At 48.5% G+C, this 21,269-nt stretch overlaps 1 protein-coding gene across 2 annotated transcripts in view; it reads right to left on the reverse strand.

Moving 5' to 3' along the window:
- HKDC1 (hexokinase domain containing 1) overlaps positions 1-21,269 on the reverse strand; it is a 46,980-nt gene that overhangs the window by 13,274 nt on the left and 12,437 nt on the right. For both annotated transcript variants that reach the window (XM_004049515.5, XM_055353619.2), the window contains exons 3-12: positions 21,019-21,167; positions 20,798-20,917; positions 15,138-15,233; positions 13,526-13,625; positions 10,913-11,096; positions 8,053-8,208; positions 6,693-6,926; positions 5,554-5,858; positions 3,843-3,988; positions 3,627-3,746 (exon numbers count right to left, since the gene is read on the reverse strand). In XM_004049515.5, coding sequence (XP_004049563.1) covers positions 3,627-3,746; positions 3,843-3,988; positions 5,554-5,858; positions 6,693-6,926; positions 8,053-8,208; positions 10,913-11,096; positions 13,526-13,625; positions 15,138-15,233; positions 20,798-20,917; positions 21,019-21,167 — 1,610 coding nt within the window. The remainder of the gene's footprint in view (positions 1-3,626; positions 3,747-3,842; positions 3,989-5,553; positions 5,859-6,692; positions 6,927-8,052; positions 8,209-10,912; positions 11,097-13,525; positions 13,626-15,137; positions 15,234-20,797; positions 20,918-21,018; positions 21,168-21,269) is intronic.

The following is a 21,269-nucleotide window of genomic DNA, read 5'->3' on the forward strand; positions in this document are numbered from 1 at the left end:
TTTTTTTGGAGACTGAGTCTTCTCTGTCGCCCAGGCTGGAGTGCAATGGTGTAATCTCAGCTCACTGCAACCTCCGCCTCCTGAGTTCTAGCGATTCTCCTGTCTCAGCCACCCAAATAGCTGAGATTACAGGCACCTGCCACCATACCCAGCTAATTTTTGTATTTTTAGTAGAGTTGGGGTTTCGCCATGTTGGCCAGGCTGGTCTCAAACTCCTGACCTCAAGTGATCTGCCTGCCTCAGCCTCCCAAAGTTCTGGGATGACAGGAGTGAGCCACTGCTCCTGGCCCTGGACACAATCTTAGTGCATCTTTTGTGCTACCCTTATTATTGTCCTGAGCTCTCTGGTTGACCTGCTGAGCTGACCAGAGTTCTACCATAAATTTAGGAAGCTGTATTCTGCTTTATGCCAGTCTTGGAAGCTTGGCTGATGAGACTCTGTCAGAAAGACAGAGCTCCTCTCCACAAGCTGGTGAGTCTGTCTGTGAAGCTGAGGCCAGGGATTGCAGAGAATTCACCACTATGATGTCAGGCCCTGGTGACAGTGCACCCCTTCCTCACCACCATTACCAGCACTGGATTCCTCTTGGCCTTTTCCAGGCTGAATTTCAATCCTACGCTGCCTCGAGAGTGAAGGATGATACTAGGATTTGAGTGCCTGCCAGGTGCTGGACCCACGCTATGCATTTTACACACACGAGCTCATTTAGTCCTCACCATGTTCCTCCATTTTCACCAATGGGGAAACCATGCCTCTGAGAAGTTAAATAATCTGTTCAAGGTTATTCATATGGGAAACAGTAGAGACAGGTTTGCAAAACAGGAGCCCATAACCCCAGAACCTGTGCTCTTGAACACTGTGTTTTCTGACCTTAGGAAGGACACTGGGCCTCTCTGTGTGGCCACATCTGGGCCTGCTCCCAATCCCCTGCAGAAGGACATGTCCCTGCCCGGAGGCTTTCTGTGTGGGCACTGGCAGAGGCTGCAAACTGTCTCCCTCCATCTGCAGAACAGACAGCTCTGCCCCAGCCTCATGCAAAGGCCCAGCCTCACTCACCCACTGTCAGCTCCAGGCCGAGGCCCCATGACCCACTGGAGCTCTGGGGAGTCTGAGAGCTTAGCCCAGTGTCTAGTCCCCACTTCTAAGCTCTACCTCTTGGTCAAGCTAGTTTACCAAAAAAACCATGCAAAAAACACACAATACTGACCTTCCTGTGTCTTAGTTTCCCAATTAAAAATCTTTATTCATTACACATAAAGTTAAGCCTGGGTGATTTTTTGTTTTTACACACAGAAAAACACACACACACACACATACACACACACGTTTAGAGATGGGGTCTTGCTATATTGTCCAGGCTGGTCTCAAACTCCTGGACTCAAGTGATCTTCCCATCTTGGCCTCCCACGGTGCTAGGATTACAGACATGAGTCACTGTACTTGGCTTGCTTGTTGTGTGTGTTTTTGTTTTTAATAGAGACGGAGTCTCTGTTGCCCAAACTGGAGTGCAGTGGTGTGATCATAGCTCACTGGAACCTCAATCTCCTGGGCTCAAGCGATCCTCCCACCTCATACTCTCCAGTAGCTGGGACCACAGGCATGTGCCACCATGCCTGGCTACGGTTTGTTTTTTTGGGTTTTTTTTTTTGAGACAGAGTCTCGCTGTGTCACCCAGGCTGGAGTGTAGTGGTGCGATCTCAGCTCACTGCAAGCTCCGCCTCCTGGGTTCACGCCATTCTCCTGCATCAGCCTCCCAAGTGCTGGGACTACAGGCACCTGCCACCACGCCGGGCTAATTTTTTTGTATTTTTAGTAGAGACGGGGTTTCACCATGTTAGCCAGGATGATCTCCATCTCCTGACCTCGTGATCCACCCGTCTCGGCCTCCCAAAGTGCTAGGATTATAGGCATGAGCCACCACTCCTGGCCTGTTTGTTTGTTTTTTAAGACACAGGGTCTCACTATGTTGCCCAGGCTGGTCTTGAACTCCTGGCCTCAAGCAATCCTTCCATGTCGACCTCCCAAAGTGCCAGGATTACAGAGATGAGCCACCACACCTAGACAACCCTGGGTGTTTTTACCCTAGAATTACGAGAAAGATTTTGTAATAAATGTCTCCATATTTATGAATTACCCATTAAATGATAAACTATGATGTTCTTCAATGTCAGCTAAAGTGGCCATGTGATCAATTGCTTCTGAGATACTAATATTAGAAAAGAAATGCATTTCTTGCCAGGCACAGTGGCTCACGCCTGTAATCCCAGCACTATGAGAGGCTGAGGTAGGTGAATTACCTGAGGTCAGGAGTTCAAGACCAGCCTGGCCAACATGGTGAAACCCAATCTCTACTAAAAATACAAAAATTAGCCAGTTGTGGTGGCACACACCTGTAATCCAAGCTACTCGGGAGACCGAGGCAGGGGAATCACTTGAACCCAGGAGGCAGAGGTTGCAGTGAGCTGAGATCACATCAGTGTACTCCAGCCTGAGTAACAGAGTGAGACTTTGTCTCAAAAAAAAAAAAAAAAGAAAAGAAAACAATTCCATTTATAATAGCATCAAAAAGAACAAATTACTTAGGAATAAACAAGAGAAGTATAGACTTTTACTCTGAAAACCACAAAGGATTGTTGAAAGAAAATAAAGAAGATCTAAATTAATGGAAAGACATCCCATGTTCATGGATTGGAATGCGCTATTGTTAAGGTGGCAGACTCCCCAAATTAATATGTAGGTTCAACTCATATGAAAATCTCAGCTGGCTTCTTTGCAGAAATTGACAAGCTGCTTCTAAAATTCATATGAAAATGGAAGGGGTGCCGAATAGCCAAAACAATCTTGAATAAGAAGAAAGAGAACTCACATTTCCTGATTTCAAAACTTATAAAGCAGGCCACGTGTGGTGGCTCACATCTGTAATCCTAGCACTTTGGGAGGCCGAGACAGGTAGATCACCTGAGGTCAGGAGTTCGTGACCAGCCTTGCCAACATGGTGAAACCCCATCTCTACTAAAAATACAAAAAATTAGCCAGGCGTGGTGATAGGTGCCTGTAATCCCAGCTACTTGGGAGGCTGAGGCAGGAGAATCGCTTGAACCCAGGAGGCAGAGGTTGCAGTGAGCCGAGATCACGCCATTGCACTCCAGCCTGGGTAACAAGAGCAAAACTCTGTCTCAAAAAAAAAAAAGAAATGTATTTCTTGTGATGTGCTGGCAAGATTTCTTTCATCAGACGATAAAAACCCATTGTAATTCCCTGTTTACATGGCTGTCCAGAAAGACACAGATCGTATTACTGCCCAATTGTTATAACTGGCCTTCACTGGACATTACCTCTTTCTCCCTCTCTCCATAATATGATTCGACCTCTCTTTTAGTAGGAATATTATGCATGTGTCCCTTTATTGCATACTACTCTAAATTCTCCTGTGAATGGTCAGTCTAAAAAATCGTGATAAATTGATTTAAAATTAAATTGTTGAAATTCTCTATCATGTTTTCCCAGCTGCCCTGAACCCAAGATCCCTGTAAAAATGAAGGCTGGCTGGGAGTTACCTGGAGATGGCCTCAGTAGAGGAAGGAAGCCCACTGGGCTGGCCGTGAGCCTGGTGGGGCTGTCTTACCTTGTCAATGCTCATCTGCCTGCAGGGAAATGAGAATGTGAAGCCCAAAGGTAGGGAGGCTCCCTTGAGGCCCATGTAGTCCAGGAAGTCGGCGATGCACTGCACAATGTGATCAAAGAGCTGCAGAGAGAGAGACAGCGGCATTCACACCGGGCGAACATCGATGCAGGGTGGCAGGCTGGCACCTCGGAGCCCAAAGGCCTTGCTGGCACTTACCTCCTCACCAGTGCCCTGCATGATCTCCAGGGGGATGGCGAAGATCTTGTTGTACATTCGCACTGACCTCCGTCCACTTCTGATCTTCACCAGGAGGACCCGGAAGTTGGTTCCCCCAAGATCCAGGGCGAGAAACTTTCCTTTCTCTGTGATGGAGAAAGCGGCGGCTGCATTCCATGACAGGGACTTGTGTCGGGGCATTGGGAGGAAGAGGAGACATCGGAGCAGAGCAGACCCAGGGCCTGCACTCCTGGGCCTCACAGACCAGAGGGTCGTGGGGGCCACCCTGCACAGTGCCCGGGCCCCGGGCAGGCATCTTGAGCCTGCGTGAGGCCAGGCTGCTTTCCTTGGCCTCCACTTCTGTGGTAAAGGCCCAGGCACCACCTACACTATCGCCAGTGAGGTGCCGTGAAAAGAGCCCTGGCCTGGAGTCAAGGGACCTGGGGCTTCTGAGAAATGGCTTTTTATCTTGAGCAAGAGAGGCAAGGTCCCATCCTTCCACATCTGCAAAATCAGGAGACTGAACCTCTGAAGGCTCTTTCAGCTTCACTGACTGACAGCCTTCTCGGGAGCCCCAAGGAAGGGTACAGGGCATCCAGTCAAGGAAATGCATGATTCTTATACTCAAGGGGCCTCCGGTCTGGCGTGGTGGCTCACGCCTGTAATCCCAGCACTTTGGGAGGCCGAGGCGGGTGGATCACGAAGTCAGGAGATCGACACCATCCTGCCTAACACAGTGAAACCGCATCTCTACTAAAAATACAAAAAATTAATTATCCGGGTGTGGTGCTGGGCGCCTGTAGTCCCAGCTACTCGGGAGGCTGAGGCAGGAGAATGGTGTGAACCTGGGAGGCGGAGCTTGCAGTGAGCGGAGATCACGCTACTGCACTCCAGCCTGGGTAACAGAGCGAGACTCCGTCTCAAAAAATAAATAAATAAATAAAAATGAAATAAACAGTGTCTTTTACTGCTCTCAGTTAAGAGATCCCAAGTACAGCTGTTGGACCATGAGTAGGTCATCTAGCCTCTGTAAGTCTCAGGTATGGCATCCATAAAATGGGAACCATTTCCTCTTTGGTAACGTTCCAAGTGGTTGTGAGGATGAAATGAAATGAAAGGTTCAAAAGCAAATTATAAGATGTAAAGCATTTTACTAAGGTCATTATTTCCGGAAGAGTCTCGTGAGATTCAAAGAGGTAAAATAATTTGTCTGAAGAACTGATTTCACTACTTAGTGGCTTCTTTTGGCTGAGCACCGAGGACCAGAAGGATCAAGGGTTGGAGAAGTTGGGGGCAGAAGCAATGAGAGGGAAAGGGAAGTGAGCCAAGCTGCAGAAGAGAACAGAGCCAGAGAAGCAGCAGGAAGACAAGCCCAGGCAATCTCAGGCATCTAAAACAAAGTTCCTGGGGTCAGGATCTGGGGGTCGGGGGGGGTACACTCCTGTTCTCATCTACACACACATAAGTGCACACACATAACCTAATGTAGGTTTTTTGTGTTTTTGTTTGTTTGTTTGTTTTGTTTTTACTGCAAATGCCTTGGGTTAACAGAGGCCAACAGATTTAGAAAGAATACTAGCCTTCTTCTTACTCCTGCCCTCCATTAGAGACGTGAACCCAAGTTGCTAAAAACCAAGAACCTCACTGGCTTTAAGGAGTTTTGACGGGAGCCCTGGATGGCTGTTCAGAGAGGGAGGCTGTGCTGGCCCACCTGTGCCGTCCGGCAGCCCGCAGACGTAGGTGGGCAGCATCCTGACCGTGGCCAGCCCGTGGCTCTTCTTCTTCAGCCCATACTCCAGCTCAGCCCGCATCTTGGCCTGCACGTCCACGAGCTGCTCTCGGGTCAGCTGGAACAAAGCCAGCACCCTGTCGATCTGCTTCCGCTGGGCCTGCAGGCGGGAGGCCACCGCGGTCACCATGGCGGCCCCCTTGGTGCTGCCACTCTCTGACAGGAGGAAGCGGACATCACAGCTTGGGACCAGTTTCCTCACCACCTTGTGCAGGCGTTTTGGGTACCTGAAGCAGGGGTGATGGCAAAATATTTAGCAATCATAAAGGCCAGGCTCAGGCACAGACCCAGGGGCAGCAGTGAACCCAGTCCCAGAGGGCCCTGCGGGGCGGGGCTCAGCCCTTTATTTGCTGATGGTAGGGAGGGGAGGGGATGAGAGGAGGGAGGGACTAAGAAGCTGGGGCAGTGGAAGGCACTTGGGAGGCTCGGGGAAGTGCTTATTCTGTCAACGAACATTTCAACCAGTCTGTGCATAATGTATTGGCTGAACATCATTTCTGTCCAAAGAGAAGGATTTTCTTTCTCAGCTCTTTCCAGGGTGTAACCACTTGACTTCCAAGTCCACCCCGGTAGCCAAAGGGGCTTTCACTCTCCTTCCTTCTGGAAAATTCCCATTTCCCTGTGTTTTCCTACCAGGACCCTTCCCATAATCTTGGCAACCTGTGCCATCTCTATTTTTCCCCATCTATGACTAGGTGTATCTTACTTCCCAGTCTTAACCACATAGTAGGTGTTCAGTAAATAATGGCTAGATGGAAGAATGAATGGAGAGATGAATGGGCGGGTGGGTGATGGATGGGTGGACATAGATACATGGATGGACAGCATTCCTAATCAGGCAATTGGCTTTAGCAGAATATTTCTTTAAGAGTAATCCCCAAAAGCAACCCAGCCAGCTAGATGAATGCGGGCCCTGGATTCACCCTTTCCCTTGTAATCTCAGAACCAACAAGAGGGGCTGATGGCTCCAGACCCCCGATAGGCAGGATAGTCCAGAAGACACTGGGGCCCTGCTCCAGGGAGACTCATTTGTGGGGCTGTGGCTGGCAGGCAGCACTCACTGAGGGTGTATCTTGTAGAGGGTGCCATCCATGCCCACCGTGGTCCGGAGCCGTTCCACCTTCTTGTTCTCCCGGAGGCGTGTCAGGATGGCCGCCAGAGCTGCTGCACAGAGATTGGCCGAGCGGAAGGAGACGATGGTACAGACATGCTGGACGGCAATGCAGTCAGCCTCAGACGGTTCCAGACCCAGGTCCACCAGGATCTCTCTTGTATTAGCAAGGCCTTCTTTATACCTGGCCAGGGGACAGGAATGAGTGAACCACACTTCTCCATCCCATTGGTATCCTCCTGGGGGAACAAGCTTCTCCACCTCTCAGGATTGTGAAAATTAATAGGCAGGCCCATGGTATAGAATAAAAATAACAATATCAACATTGATAGTAGCAGCTGCCACTAACTGAGCAGTCACCATGAGCCAGGTACTTGTCTAAGGATTTTACACATAGTAACTCCTTCAACGCCCACAAAAATCCTGCGGGAGGCACCGTCATTACCCTATCGTACAGATGAGAGATGTGAGTGCAGAAAGGGTGAGAAACTTTTCCATGGCTGCACAGCTAGTAAGGGCTAGAGCCGAGATTTGAACTCAGCAGTTAGATTCTAGCACCCACATTTTTAATCACCCTGTGCTACGCTGACTTTCATGGAAATTCTGTCTCTGCCAAGTTCTGCATAGACATAGATGCTGCAGGTCAGCGCCATGCGGCTGAGCTCAAAATCTAAACTAATCACAAAGTCAAGGCAATGCCAGGGTTTCTAAGCCTGAGGAGCAGGACCCTCAGATGTGCTGGATGGCAATGCAGTCACGCCGGGGCCAGCTGCCTTCACCTGCGGCCTTCACCAGCCAGCTCCATGCGAGGGACCTGTGTGTAAGGCCTCACATCACCACATTCAGAGCCAGTTCCTGATGGGAGCAGGTGGAGAAGGCTCTGCTATCACAGGAGTTCTGGACTTGGATTCCACACATGAGCTTAGTGTCCAAGGATGCCCTGATATTGTAAGCAAACTTGTGTGTGAATGTACATTTTCGGGGCTGAGGGTCTGGAACCTGAATAAAGTTCTCAAAAGGATCTGTGATCCTAAAAATGCTACAAGTTACCACTTTAACAAGAAGGCAACAGAACATGGGAAGAGGGTGGCCCTCTGACAGCAGAGTCCCTCACTGATGAAACCAACAAGAACCTCTCATCTGAGTCATGGCAGAAATCGCTAACCCATCTGAAGCCACGCCCAGGTCTGAAATCTTCCTGGTGAAGGAGGAGGATCTAGTCCCTCCTGCTGTCCTACCACATGGAGCACCCCACACCTGGGCCTCCCATCCCAGCCCTCCACAGAGCCAAGGCAGGGGGACTTGCTTACTTCTCCATGGCAGCCACGTGCCGTGTTTCGATCTTGCCCTTAGTGTGGAGAGCAGAAGATTTCTCACCACCGAACAGGAGGCCAGCCTTGGCCATCTTCAGCAAGATAAGCCTGACAAGTTCCCCCAGGTACAGGCCACTGATCATCTTCTCGAACCTGCAGGTTGGTGAACAGATCTGTGGACGTAGCCCCTTTGATTAAGCTGCATCATTTCCCGAAGACCAAGAGCCCACAGGAAGGAGCACATGGGAGAGGGCTGAGCTAAGATTCCCTCCTTCTCACAAAGTGCTGGATGGCAAGAACTTTTGTCTCAAATCACCCTGGCCATGGGTACCATTCTCACACCGAGCATAGGGACTCTCAATTTCACAGACTTTGGGTATTTTCCCAAAATCACTCAAACATGATGCGACAAGTCAAATTTCACACTCAGATGCTTCCCACTCCTACATCAAGCTTCTGTCCAAGAGAGAAAGATGCCGTGCTTGTGAGATGGGCTTGGACAGCCCCAGACAGGCTCTACAACAATGTGGATTTAACATTGCCATGGCTACCTACAGCTTTACTCCAAGTCTGCACACCAACAATTCCTAATTGTTTCCCAGGCAGACTATTGAATATTATTATTATTATTATTATTATTATTATTATTATTATTATTGGAGACAGGATCTCGTTCTGTCACCCAGGCTAACGTGCAGTGGTGCAATCATAGCTCACTGCAGCCTCGAACTCCTGGCCTCAAGTGATCCTCCTGCCTCAGCCTCCCATAGGTGTGCATCATCACACCTGGCTAATTTTTTTATTTTTGTAGAGACAGAATCTCATTATGTTGCCTAGGCTTATCATAAACTCCTGGCCTCCAGTGTTTCTCCTGCCCTGGCCTCCCGAAGCACTGGAATTACAGATAAGGGCCACCGCATCAGGCCTAAATATAATGTTTATTTTCCAAACACAATAAGACACAAAATCAAGAACAATCTATGTCACAATCTACTTTATATAGTTCACTATAAAAAGTCTTAGAACAGGCCAGGTACAGTGACTCACGCCTGTAATCCCAGCACTTTGGGAGGCCAAGGCGGGTGGATCACAAGGTCAAGAGTTTGAGACCAGCCTGGCCAATATGGTGAAACCCTGTCTCTACTAAAAATACAAAAAAATTAGCCGGGCATGGTGGCGCATGCCTGTAATCCCAGCTACTCAGGAGGCTAAGGCAGGGGAATTGCTTGAACCCAGAAGGCAGAGGTTGCAGTGAGCCAAGATTGCACCACTGCACTCCAGCCTAGGCGACAGAGTGAGACTCCATCTCAAAAAAAAAAAAAAGTCTTTGAGCATTGACGAAACAGAAGACAATCAAAAGAAATTTAGGGTGGATGTCAGGGAATATAATATATATATATATTTTGAGACAGGGTCTTGCTCTGTTGCCCAGGCTGGAGTGCAATGGTATGATCACAGCTTACTGCACCCTGGACCTCCCTGGTTCAAGTGATCCTCCCACCTCAGTCTCCTGAGTGGTTGGAACTACAGGCATCTGCCATCACACCTGACTAATTTTTTTTTTAATTTTTATTTTTATAGAGACTGGTCTCACTATGTTGCCCAAGCGGTCTCAAATTCCAGGACTAAAGCAGTCCTCCCACCTCAGCCTCCCAAAGTGCTGGGATTACACGCATGAGCCACCAGGCCTGGAAGGAATAGAATTTATTTTAAGTAAAATGGAAATGGGTGAAGATGATAAAATTCAAAAAATGGACACCACATCCTTGGGACATGACTGCAATGGGTCACTAGAGCACAGGCATGTGCCTGGAGTAGGTGCCACCAAAGTGGAATGTGCTTCCCGGGTGCACAGTTCTAGTGTTTGAATCGCTCCTAGAAGGTGCTTGAAATTCACCAGCATGTCTTGACAAAATGGCTGATTCCAGGGCTGGGGCTAGGAAAGTGTGACATGAGCCGGGAACGTCTTACGGTGCCAGGAAATAAGGAAGTACTTAAAGAGTGATGGAACATGTCAAAAGGACACAGGAGGCAGCTTCAGAGGCTTCCTTTGGCCAAATCTGAAACAATTTGAGCATCAAAATAAAAATGGTGGACAGCAAACACAGAGGGAAGGTCCTGCCAGAGTCACCACCTGCTGAGCGATTAGGCCTCTGAGAAAGCAAGGCAGCTGGGGGACATGCGAACACGACGAGTTCGGCTGCGCCTGCCTTCTCCTCACTGCCCAGGTGTGTTCTGCGGCCAAGTGTCCGAGTGCTCTTATCTTCAGTGCCTTTCATGCACATACGTAACCCACAAATACTGACTGAATTAGAATTAGGGTTATTAGGGTTATGACTTAGGGAAATCTTTCAATGTCCTTGGCTTCTATTTCCTCATTTGTCAGATGAAACTGAAATACAAGCAATGCCTTAGAAATTTGTTGTAATGGGGCCATGCATGGTGACTCATGCCTGTAATCCCAGCACTTTGGGAGGCTGAGGCGGGAGGATTGCCTGAGCTCAGGAGTGCAAAACCAGCCTAGCCAACATGGCAAAACCCTGACTCTACAAAAAATACAAAAATTAGCCAGGCATGGTGGCCCATGCCTGTAGTCCCAACTCCTCTGGAGACTGAGGTGGGAGGATTGCTTGAGCCTGGAAGGTGGAGGTTGCAGCGAGCCAAGATCGTGCCACCGCACTTCAGCCTGGGCTAGAGAGTGAGACTCCATCTCAAAAAAAAAAAGAGAAAGAAAAAAAGAAAGAAAGTTGTGATGGATAGCTAGTCACAACTGGAAAGCCTCCCAGGTAGCCAGGGGACCTGAGTGATTAGGCACTGCCTGGTGCCTATGCCCAGATAACACCAGAAGGGAACTCACAGTTGCTTTCCTGGGTTGAGAGAGCCGAGGTCCAGCTCCCTGTCGAACTCAGTGCGAATGTCCTCCAGGGCCCCGTCATCCCCGAAGGCCCCCCATTCTGTGTTGATGCACATCCTGCCCTCGTCGCCCTCCACCAGGTCAATGTTGCTCATGTCCTCCATGTAACACGCATTGGTGCCAGTTCCTGAACCAGGGATCAGAGAGAATATGCAGAGAGAGGACTCCCAGCTGGGCACAGACAGAGAACTCTTGACTGCTGGGGAGTCCTCCTCAATGTACCACAAAGTGCTTTTCATTCCCTGGGGGCTGGCTCTCGCTGAGGGAAGCAGCTTGGGCAAGCCCCAAGCACATGGGGAAAACAGCTGACATGTCAAGTCTGCACTTCTCAGGGTGCTCAGGGTTTGCTGTTCTGAATGAAGTCAATTGTGAAGAAGTCCGCTGATGAATATGGATGAAAGCTGACGAAGCGCTCTTACAAGAGGATGATAAATGAAGATAATCTTGTAAATATTTTTTTCAAAAAATCACCAACCCAGGGTAATTTTGAAAATTCTTTCCTTAAGCTACTTAGCTTCCTCTCTATTTGATACTGAAAATATTCCTTACTTATGGCCTGCCACAAATTGTTTCTAGCATAAGCTGCATCCTTATCTTAGACTGTGATTAGCTACCACCTAAGAAAGCAACATTGCGTTATGCAAACACAAAATCGCTCCAAGGAAATGCCTCAAACACTTGAGCACTGGGGAATGACTGCAAGTGGGCACCATCTTTTTGGACTCTTTTGGGAGGACGGAAATGTTCTAAAATCGGATTGTGGTGATGGTTACAAAACTATACGTTTACTACAAATCATTGAATTGTACACCTAAAATCAGAGGACTTTTATGCCTCAATAAAGCTGTTTGAATTTTCGGGGTTTTTTTTTTTTTTTTTTTTTTCAGTATCTTCCCTTGGCTGATACTCTGGTGTGAGTATTTTAAATGCCAACATGGAAAATGAGAAATGTAGAAAAGCAGAATGTAATATTTGGAAAAAGCTTTTCTCAGAAATGCACGGACACTGTTTAGGCGTGGCCCCCCAATCTGTGGTTACCAGACGCAGCCACAGTGACAAGCAGGTGCCATGACTGGCAAGGGCCTGAACCATTCTGAGGCTCCTGGAAACAGAAGGGTGGAGGGAGCCCCTCAGCTTTAAAAACCTGCCCTTTGAGAAAGCCAGGCTGAGGAGGGTCTTGAGGGACATTAAGAAAAAGCAATTCAGAAGAACTTTCCCCAAGAGTGGTAAAGGAATGGGAAAAGGAGAAGGGGATATTCAAGAACAACCTATAAGTCAGAGCCATTCAGCTTTACTGTACCCCAAACTGCCTTCCCACACATTCCTCCAGCAGACCCCCTAGCTCTGGTGTGGAGACCACCCACTGGAAACCCCCATTGCACCACGACCTCTCTGGTCCACAGCTGCAGTGCACCTTGCCTGACAGTCCAGTGGTCTCTTGGATTGTCACCCTGCTTCCACTCTTTTCCCCAGTAATCTATTATCCACACAGCAGCCAAAATGGGCTTTTAAAAAATGCACATCCGGCCGGGCGCGGTGGCTCATGGCTGTAATCCCAGCACTTTGGGAGACCAAGGCGGGTGAATCACTTGAGGTCAGGAGCTTGAGAGCAGCCTGACAAACACTGTGAAACCGCATCTGTACTAAAAATACAAAAAATTAGCCAGCCGTGGTGGTGGGCACCTGTAATCCCAGCTACTCAAGAGGCTGAGGCAGGAGAATTGCTTGAGCCCGGGAGGCAGAGGTTGCAGTAAGCCAAGACTGTGCCACTGCACTCCAGCCTGGACGACAGAGCAAGACTCCGTCTCAAATAAAAAAATAAAATAAAATGCGCATCCATTTATCCATCGCCCACCCAGAGTCCCCCAGTGCCTTCCAGTCTCCCTCAGGGGATAAGCCGGTGACCTTACAGTGACTGTGTGCACATCCTGTGCAATCTGCCCAGTCTGTCCTCTCCCTCTCACTTGAATGGCCTCCGACTCTCAGCCTTCACTCACCTCATCCGGACACCACTCGGTTATAGGGTTCCCCCAGTGCCCCCTCCCTGGACCCCTTCCCATCTCCAAGCCTGTAGGTGTCCTCTTTCCTTTGGCAGGGACTCCCTACCCTCGGGCCTCCACCTTGCTCCCTGGTTTGCATCACTGAGGTCCCGGCTCAAATGCCACCCCTCAGAGAGGCTTCCCTGACGCCTCATCCCACTCACAGTCACATCACTCTCTTTGTTTTTTTTGTTTTTTTTAATCATGCTAACCACCACCTGAAATTATCTTAATAGCCTAGGCCTTCTGGGCCTCTCACCCACCTCCCCACTGAAAGTTCCAGGAGCACAGGAACTCCCCACTCCAAACCCAGTGCCAAGCCCAGGGCCCGGCACACAATGGGTGCTCAGTAAACACTTGTCGAATGGATGAATGAATGAATTTTTCATGTCCCTATGTTGCTTCTCCTAAATAGTGTCAGTGCCCTTCCCGCCGAATTCACTCAGAGCTCGCTGAAATGAAACTCCCAAACAGTCCCTTCTCCCCTACCCTCAAAAAACCAGTCCAATTGAGTTACCGATGATGACACCAACTTCGCAGTAGGGGTCGTCATAGGCACAGGTCATCATGGTCCCCACGGTGTCATTGACCAGGGCCAGGATGTCCACGTCCATGTCCTGCCGAACACAAGGCCAGAGGGCATCAGCGGGTGGGAAGGAGGTGTTTCCCTCCCTCCTTCCCCACAGAGGCAGCAGGTAGTGAAGGTGGCTGCTGAGACATCCCTAGATCCTGCCTGCTGGGCCTGTCTGAAGGAGCAAGGCCTCATCAAGGTTCAGGGTCTAGGGGAGAGAAAGAGCCGACAGGAGCTGAAGAGGGGAGCCCATCCTCTTGCTTTGTGGGTGAAGGCCTCTGCAATGGAAATATGAGGGACAGGCCACCAGGACTCCAGCCCTTGCTTTTTGTTGTTGATGTTTTTTTTAATTAAAAAAATTTTATTTTTTAATCTACAGATAGGGTCTCACTATGTCGCCCAGGCTAGAGTGTGATGGCTGTTCACAGGTACAAACATAGCACACCACAGCCTCAAACTCCTGGGCTCATGTGATCCTCCTGCCTCAGCCTCCCGAGTAGCTGAGACTACAGGCACACATCACACCCAGGTTTCAGCCTTTGTTTGTGAGATCCTGGGAAGACATCGAGGAAAGCATGTTTATCCAGTGGCATTTCCAGGAGAAAACACCAAAGTCCTCACCCACGGGGACAACTCAGCCAGCAGGCACAGACTCGGCCAAGTCTTCCCCATGTATGGCATGGTGACTTCCTGTCTGGATTTCCTGTTCTGCCAAGTCAGCTTGGGTTATTGCACCAACATCCCCCAAAGTTTGGAAGAACATTTTAAAGTAAAATGAGAGCCAGGCATGTGGCTTATGCCTATAGTCCCAGCTATGCAGGAGGCTGAGGTGGGAGGATCATTTGAGCCTAGGAATTCGAGGATGGAGTGCCAGGCACTGCCAGCCTGGACAACACAGCAGGACCTCATCTCTAAAAAAAAAAAAAAAAGGAAAATGAAAACAATAAGGGAAAATGCAGGCTATAAAACAATAAGATCCCAGCTTTAAAGAAAAAAAGGCTGGAAGGCTATGCAGCAAACATGCCTCTTGCTGTCAGGGCAACAAGCAATTTGGGTTTGTGTACTTTCCAGCTCAGCAAGGAGCGAGTCTTGCTTTCGCAGTAGTTTAAATTATTGTAAAATACGTTCAACAAATAGGGATATTTAATGGACAGGGAGTGGACAGTGAAATAGAGAATCAGCCCAGAAAGAATATGGAACCAGCCCGGAAAGTATATGATCTTTTCGGCCTCAGAGAGGAGGGCGTGTGGGGCCTACACACAGCATCAGATCTAACCAAGACCTCCGGAGAGGGCTGTGGCTGCTGGGGAGGCCCAGGGATGAGCTGGCCACCTTTCAATAGGGATTGGTGCAAGCCCCGCCTACCAAGGCTCTGTGGGTTCATCCAAGTTGGCCACATCTGTACTACAGTGGGACCTTTCCTAAGATCAATTCCTTCTCTGATTCTCCCTCCATGCAGGCACCATATGTGACCCCCTCACCTCACCCCCAGCCCCACCAACCCAAGAGAAAGGAGCTAGGGCTGGGAGAGCCTCCCACACCGAGGTGAATTCCTCACCTTGTGTCTTCTCATGGCTTTGGTCAGACGGCTCACCACATCCGTGTCCTGAACTCCTCGTGCCTTAAACTTTTTTGTCCATGAAAGCAGGACACCCTGGGAGAAGATTTCAGGTCCAGTTTGAATGAAAGACGTGCTGAGATGTGCAACTGAGCTGCAGAAACTTCATGCCTATGTGCATCCCCCATGGCCTTCTCTTCTCTAAGCTGAATCACCCCAATTTTTTTAAAACATTGCTTCTGCAGCCTTTTCTAATAATTTAAAGGACTATTACTCTCATCTGAGTGGTATGAAATATATGGTAGCAGAAGGAGTAATTATTGAAAAGTTAGAGCTCTTGGATTCATGAGACATTAGACAAGTCGTTTAACCTCTCTGAGCCTCAGTCTACTCCTCTGCAAAGTGGAAATGTCACCTCCCTACCTCTCTCAAAGGAATGCTCTAATGAAAATACCTGGTGTATTATACATGCAGAATGCATGGTTTGCCAGGTCCACAAAACAGAACTAACATGGTGTAACCTTGCAGGATTGTCTCAGGAACTTCATTTCAACTTAGAAAAATGATTCTCAACCAGGCAGAGTGGCCCGTACCTGTAGTCCCAGCTACTTGGGAGCCTGAGGCAGGTGGATCGCTTGAGGCCAGGAGTTCCAGGCCTGCCTGGGCAACATAGCGAGACCTCGTCTCTTAATAAAGAGAAAGAAAGAAAAATGGTTCTCAATTTGCATTATCAATCATTGCTTACAAATGGTGTTTCCCGAGTTTCGTGTCTGAAATCGCAAATAATCATAGAATGTTTCAGACTGGAAGAGAACTTGGAAGTTAAGAGAATCGCCCAAGTCGTCTCAGTCAAGAGCAGCTGACCCAGGCTCACAAACTTCCTGACCGCACCTCCTCCATTTCCCTCAATTTATGGATTTAAAAACGCTGGGATTGAGAGAGGGAGGAAAATGCTCTGAATTTCACCGCGAGTGAAGGATAGAGCCCAAGCCGAAAGCAGGTCTCTGACTCTGGACCAGCCCTCGGGCTTTTTTCCTGCACCACAGCGCCGCCGTGTGGCAGCTCTCCCTAACTTCTGCCCTCATAGGCTATGACAACATCCCTGTCTCCAGGGACAGAGCGGGGAGAGATGCACAGGTTGGCTTTCTTCGAAAATCCCTGTTGCAGGGAAGGTGGATGGGGGAAGTGAGGGATAAATGCTTGTGATAGAATCTTAAATTAAAAAGGCAATTACATACAACTGTACATTTTCTTTTTGTCTCAAATATTTGGTGACTAGAATCAACCATAGATTTGCTAAACTGTAGATACAGGATAACACTTGTATTTAATATAGGTATGAGTAAAAGAAAAACCCACAATTCTAGTTGTGGGAATATTTGAATATTGAGATGAGTGGTGATTTCTATTTTCTTCTTTAAACTTTTCCATTCCTTCTCTCTTTTTTTTTAAACCTTGAAAAAAGTATTACCATTTATTTTATTATCAGAAAACACACACACACACACACACACACACACACACACACACACACACAAAGAAATTTCTCTTTGGTTAAGACTTTCTGTTCCCTCAAAAACAAGAATAGAAAAACAAGTGACTTCCTTTAATTCTTATGCTCATGATGTTGGCTATGGGTTAAACATAATAAGAATTCTCACGCTCCTACCTTCTTTAATCATTTTCAGTTTCTCAAAGAAGCCCCCTAATCACACCTCCTCACACAGCCTTCCCCTTTCCATCCCTCTGCAGTCATGGAGCTGAACAGAGCCCATCTTCCCCAGGAGCCCTTATTCTAGTGTTACCGAACCCAGTCCTGCAGCAGAGCCCTGCTTAAACAGCTTTGCCAGATGAGGCCACATTCAAATATTATCAGGAATGAGTTTTCTTGCGGTTGGAACTTTACTACTTAACTTTAGATTTTATTGAAAGGCAGTTTGCGAGGAAATTTTATAAAATATAAGTATATTTGACTAGACTGTGATGAGAAAAAAAGCATTTTTCCCTTCCTTGATACAACTTTTTTTTTTTGAAACAAAGTTTCACTCTTGTTGCCTAGGCTGGAGAGCAGTGGCGCCATCTCAGCTCACTGCAACCTCCGCCTCCCAGGTTCAAGCGATTCTCCTGCCTCAGCCTCCCGAGTAGCTGGGATTACAGGCATGTGCCACCACGCCCGACTAATTTTGTATTTTTAGTAGAGACGGGGTTTCTCCATGTTGGTCAGGCTGGTCTCGAACTCCCGACCTAAAGTGATCCACCCTCCTCAGCCTCCCAAAGTGCTGGGATTACAGGCATGAGCCACTGTGCCCGGCCTCTCCTTGATATAAATGCCCTTCCTTAGTTTAGATTTTACCTGAAAAATCTTTATTGTGATATGACACTAAATGGGTTAAAATGGGCCGGGCACAGTGGCTCACCATGCCTGCAATCCCAGCACTTTGGGAGGCTGAGGCGGGAGGATCACCTGAAGTTAGGCATTCAAGACCAGCCTGGCCAACATGGTGAAACTCCGTCTCTACTGAAAATACAAAAATTAGTTGGGTGTGGTGGCGGGCACCTGTAATACCACCATTCGGGAGGCTGAGACAGGAGAATTGCCTGAACCTGGGAGACGGAGATTGTGGTGAGCCGAGATCACACCAGTGCACTCCAGCCTGGGCGACAGAGCTCAAAAAAAAAAAAAAATCAAAATGCTTTCAGGCACCTGCTGCCATTTTAAATGAAGTTCTAAAGTGGTGTCTTTCTGGAAAGGCACTGTAGTTGGGGAGCTTATGAACTTGGGGTGGGCTACTCTTGGTTGTGTGGCTTTGTGCAAGTCTCTTAACCTCGCTGAGCTGCAGTGTTTCTCAAATATAGAATGAAGATAATCATATCTACCTCTTAGAATTGTTTGGGGGATTTAACAAGATAATGTGCATAAAGCATTTGGCACAGCGCGAGGTACGGTGTCAAAACCGGAGGCAAGTGCTTTTATCATTATTATTGAGAAAGATGTTGGTGGGTATTCAACATAGATAAATGACAAAATCCTGGATGGATAAACCATCCGTTCACACCCTCCGCTGCCAAGCTATCAAGAAAGCATGTGCATTTAATTCTTAAAGTTGAATGAATTCTCACAGAGCTTGAGAATTTTCTTCCTTCTTCCTGGAGTCTCTGTTCCAGAGCTCTCTAATAAGAGCAGCTGGCACACTCTCACTCCACCACCTGCACTACAGGATCCAGCCAGGGCCCCGATTCCCAACCCCCTGACACACACATCTACTCACTCCTGGAACCTTTCTCTGCCAGCCAGCTCCACTTGGTCTCACCCAAACATTCCCTGGAAACTTTTTTGTTTGTTTGCTTGATGTTGTTTTTTGTTTGTTTGTTTGTTTCTGACAGAGTCTCGCGCTGTCACCCAGGCTGGAATGCAGTGGCGTGATCTCAGCTCACCACAACCTCCACCTTCTGGGTTCAAGTGATTCTCCTGCCTCAGCCTCCCGAGTAGCTGGGATTACAGGCGCCCGCCACCAGGCCCAGCTAATTTTTGTATTTTTAATAGAGATGGGGTTTCACCATGTTGGCCAGGCTGGTCTTGAACACCTGATGTCAGGTGATCTGCCTCCCTCGGCCTCCCAAAGTGCTGGGATTACAGGCATGAACCACCGCACCTGGCTGCTTGTTTTAGAGATGGAGTCTCGCTTTGTGGCCCGTGCTGCTGGAGTGCAGTGGTGTGATCACAGCCCACTGAAGCCTGGACTCCCGGGCTCAAGCAATTCTCCCGCCTCAGCCTCCCAGGGTGCTGGGATTATAGGCATAAGCCACCATGCCAGGCCCCTGGAACCTTCTTTATATTATTTTTCTCAGTCCTTTCTTTATAAAAGAATGAAAAAGTAAAACTCAGCCTGTCCCCTGTATAGATGATGGCAAATTCCCACGATGGAATCAAATAAATGATTGACACCTTTCAACTGTGAGATAGTTATCAAGCAACTATTAAATACAACACATTGTCAGAGACCTTGGCGGGGAAGGTCTGTGCCCTTGGCGGGCACTGCTTGCCCTCCAAAAACCTCTGTTGAGTTTAGGGATAAGATATAAAAGCACAAAGAGACAAGTAATCCAGGGACAGTCACCACAGCCTAGCAGCTACTGTGTAAGGCCCAACCACAGTGTTGGATGCTTTACAAATGCTTTGCCTAAGCTTCACCTCAGCCCAACAAGCAGATGTTATTATCCCTGCTTTACAAATGAGAAAACAAGGCGGGACACAATGGCCCATGCCTGTAATCCCCATGCTTTGGGAGGCAGAGGCAGGCAGATCACTTAAACCCAGGAGTTTGAGACCAGCTTGGGCAATATAGTGAGACCTCATCTCTACAAAGAAAAAAATAAAAATAAATAAAATTTTCTCAAAGAGAAAACAAGAGGCTCACGAAATTAAGGAACTGGTCCAAGGGGACACAATTTGTCCTGAAGCATGATTCAAAGCCATGTGTGTGGAAAATGAAAGCTCATTCCCTTTCACTATTCCACACCAATAAGTGACTCAAGCCAACAATATCAAGCACATCCCAAGGAGGTCCATGTGACTGTCAACTGGGCATCATAACCAGGAGGGCCAGGAGGAGGAGATTGATCAGGGTCCCCAACCCAGACAGGAGTGGCCCAGGGAGACTAGACTCTTGACAGTAACTCCCCCAACCTGGCCCCAGAGCGTCCCCTTATTTGCTGTCTTTATTCACATAAGATCGGGTTAGCTTCCTCCTGCTTACAGATTGAAAACTGAGACACACAGAGATGAGTTACAGGAACCCCAGCCTAGATGGTGACACAGTTGAGACTGTGTATCCCAGGCTCTGTGTCTGCTCCAGGACATTCTCACTCCTCCAGTGTCCCCATTTTTTTTTTTTTGAGATGGAGTCTTGCTCTGTCACCTAGGCTGGAGTGCAGTGGCGCGATCTCGGCTCACTGCAAGCTCCGCCTCCTGGGTTCACACCATTCTCCTGCCTCAGCCTCCCAAGTGGCTGGGACTACAGGCACCCGCCACCACACCCAGCTAATTTTTTGCATTTTTAGTAGAGACGGGGTTTCACCGTGTTAGCCGGGATGGTCTCGATCTCCTGACCTCGTGATCCGCCCGCCTTGGCCTCCCAAAGTGCCGGAATTACAGGCGTGAGCCACCGCACCTGGCCCTCCAGTGCCCCCATTCTAATCCTCCTCCTGAGGGCTCACTACAGGGAGAGACTCCCCAGCCTTCCCATGCTTCTTCTAGTTGGCTATGTCAGTGGTCCTAAGCGCAGGCCTCAGGCAGCATCACATCTCCCGGGAACCTGTCAGGGAGGCGAATTTAGGGCCTCCTTGCAGAACCACTGATTCCAGTAGGCCCAGCAATCTGTGCTTAAAACAAGCCCTCCAAGGAATTCCTCACACCAAGGTTTGAGAGCTACTGAAAAGCATTCTACTCCCCCGAGCTGTGCCCACGTTAATCATAAAATCAAGGCCACTGCGTTAACAAGTTCTCTGCCTCACACTGCCACCTCATCATGAACAAAAAGAAAAGAAAAAGACAAACAAGAAAGCTCCTGCTGTTCTCTCCTGCGTGCAGCCTGACTCCCACCCGTGCCCACATTCCCCAAGCCCCAATTCCTGCACAGCTGCTTCCCTCCGCGCCTTACCTCTTCCAGTTTAGTCTGTCGACAGGGGAAAGAAAAAGTTAGGCCAAGGGGCAATTTCTTATGCTTTAAATCTTTGGTCTTCATGAAATCTGCCAGACAGTCAGCTACATATTCAAACAGCTGCAAAGAAGAGAAAGCAAAGTACATGGGCTAAGGTGTGGTTTCCCCACACACAGATGCCACCGCCTTCCCTGCGGTCACAGGAGCCACCTGCCAGGTACCTCTGTGCCGTTCCCGCGGATGATTTCATTGGGCGTTGGGTAGAACTGACTCTCCATCTGCACGTGTCGCTTCCCCTCTTCAGCGACTTGCACCTTCAGCACTCGGAACTTGGACCCTCCGAGATCCAGGGAAAGGAACTCCCCATTTTCTATTAAGAAACAAATTCAGTTTCCATTTATTGAGGGTCTACTACAGATGTGGCAAGCTCTGCATTAGAGGTTGGACATATAATCAACGTCATCAAATCACA

The sequence above is a fragment of the Gorilla gorilla genome, chromosome 8 (genome assembly GCF_029281585.2).
Source record: "Gorilla gorilla gorilla isolate KB3781 chromosome 8, NHGRI_mGorGor1-v2.1_pri, whole genome shotgun sequence".
Classification (NCBI taxonomy): domain Eukaryota; kingdom Metazoa; phylum Chordata; class Mammalia; order Primates; family Hominidae; genus Gorilla; species Gorilla gorilla.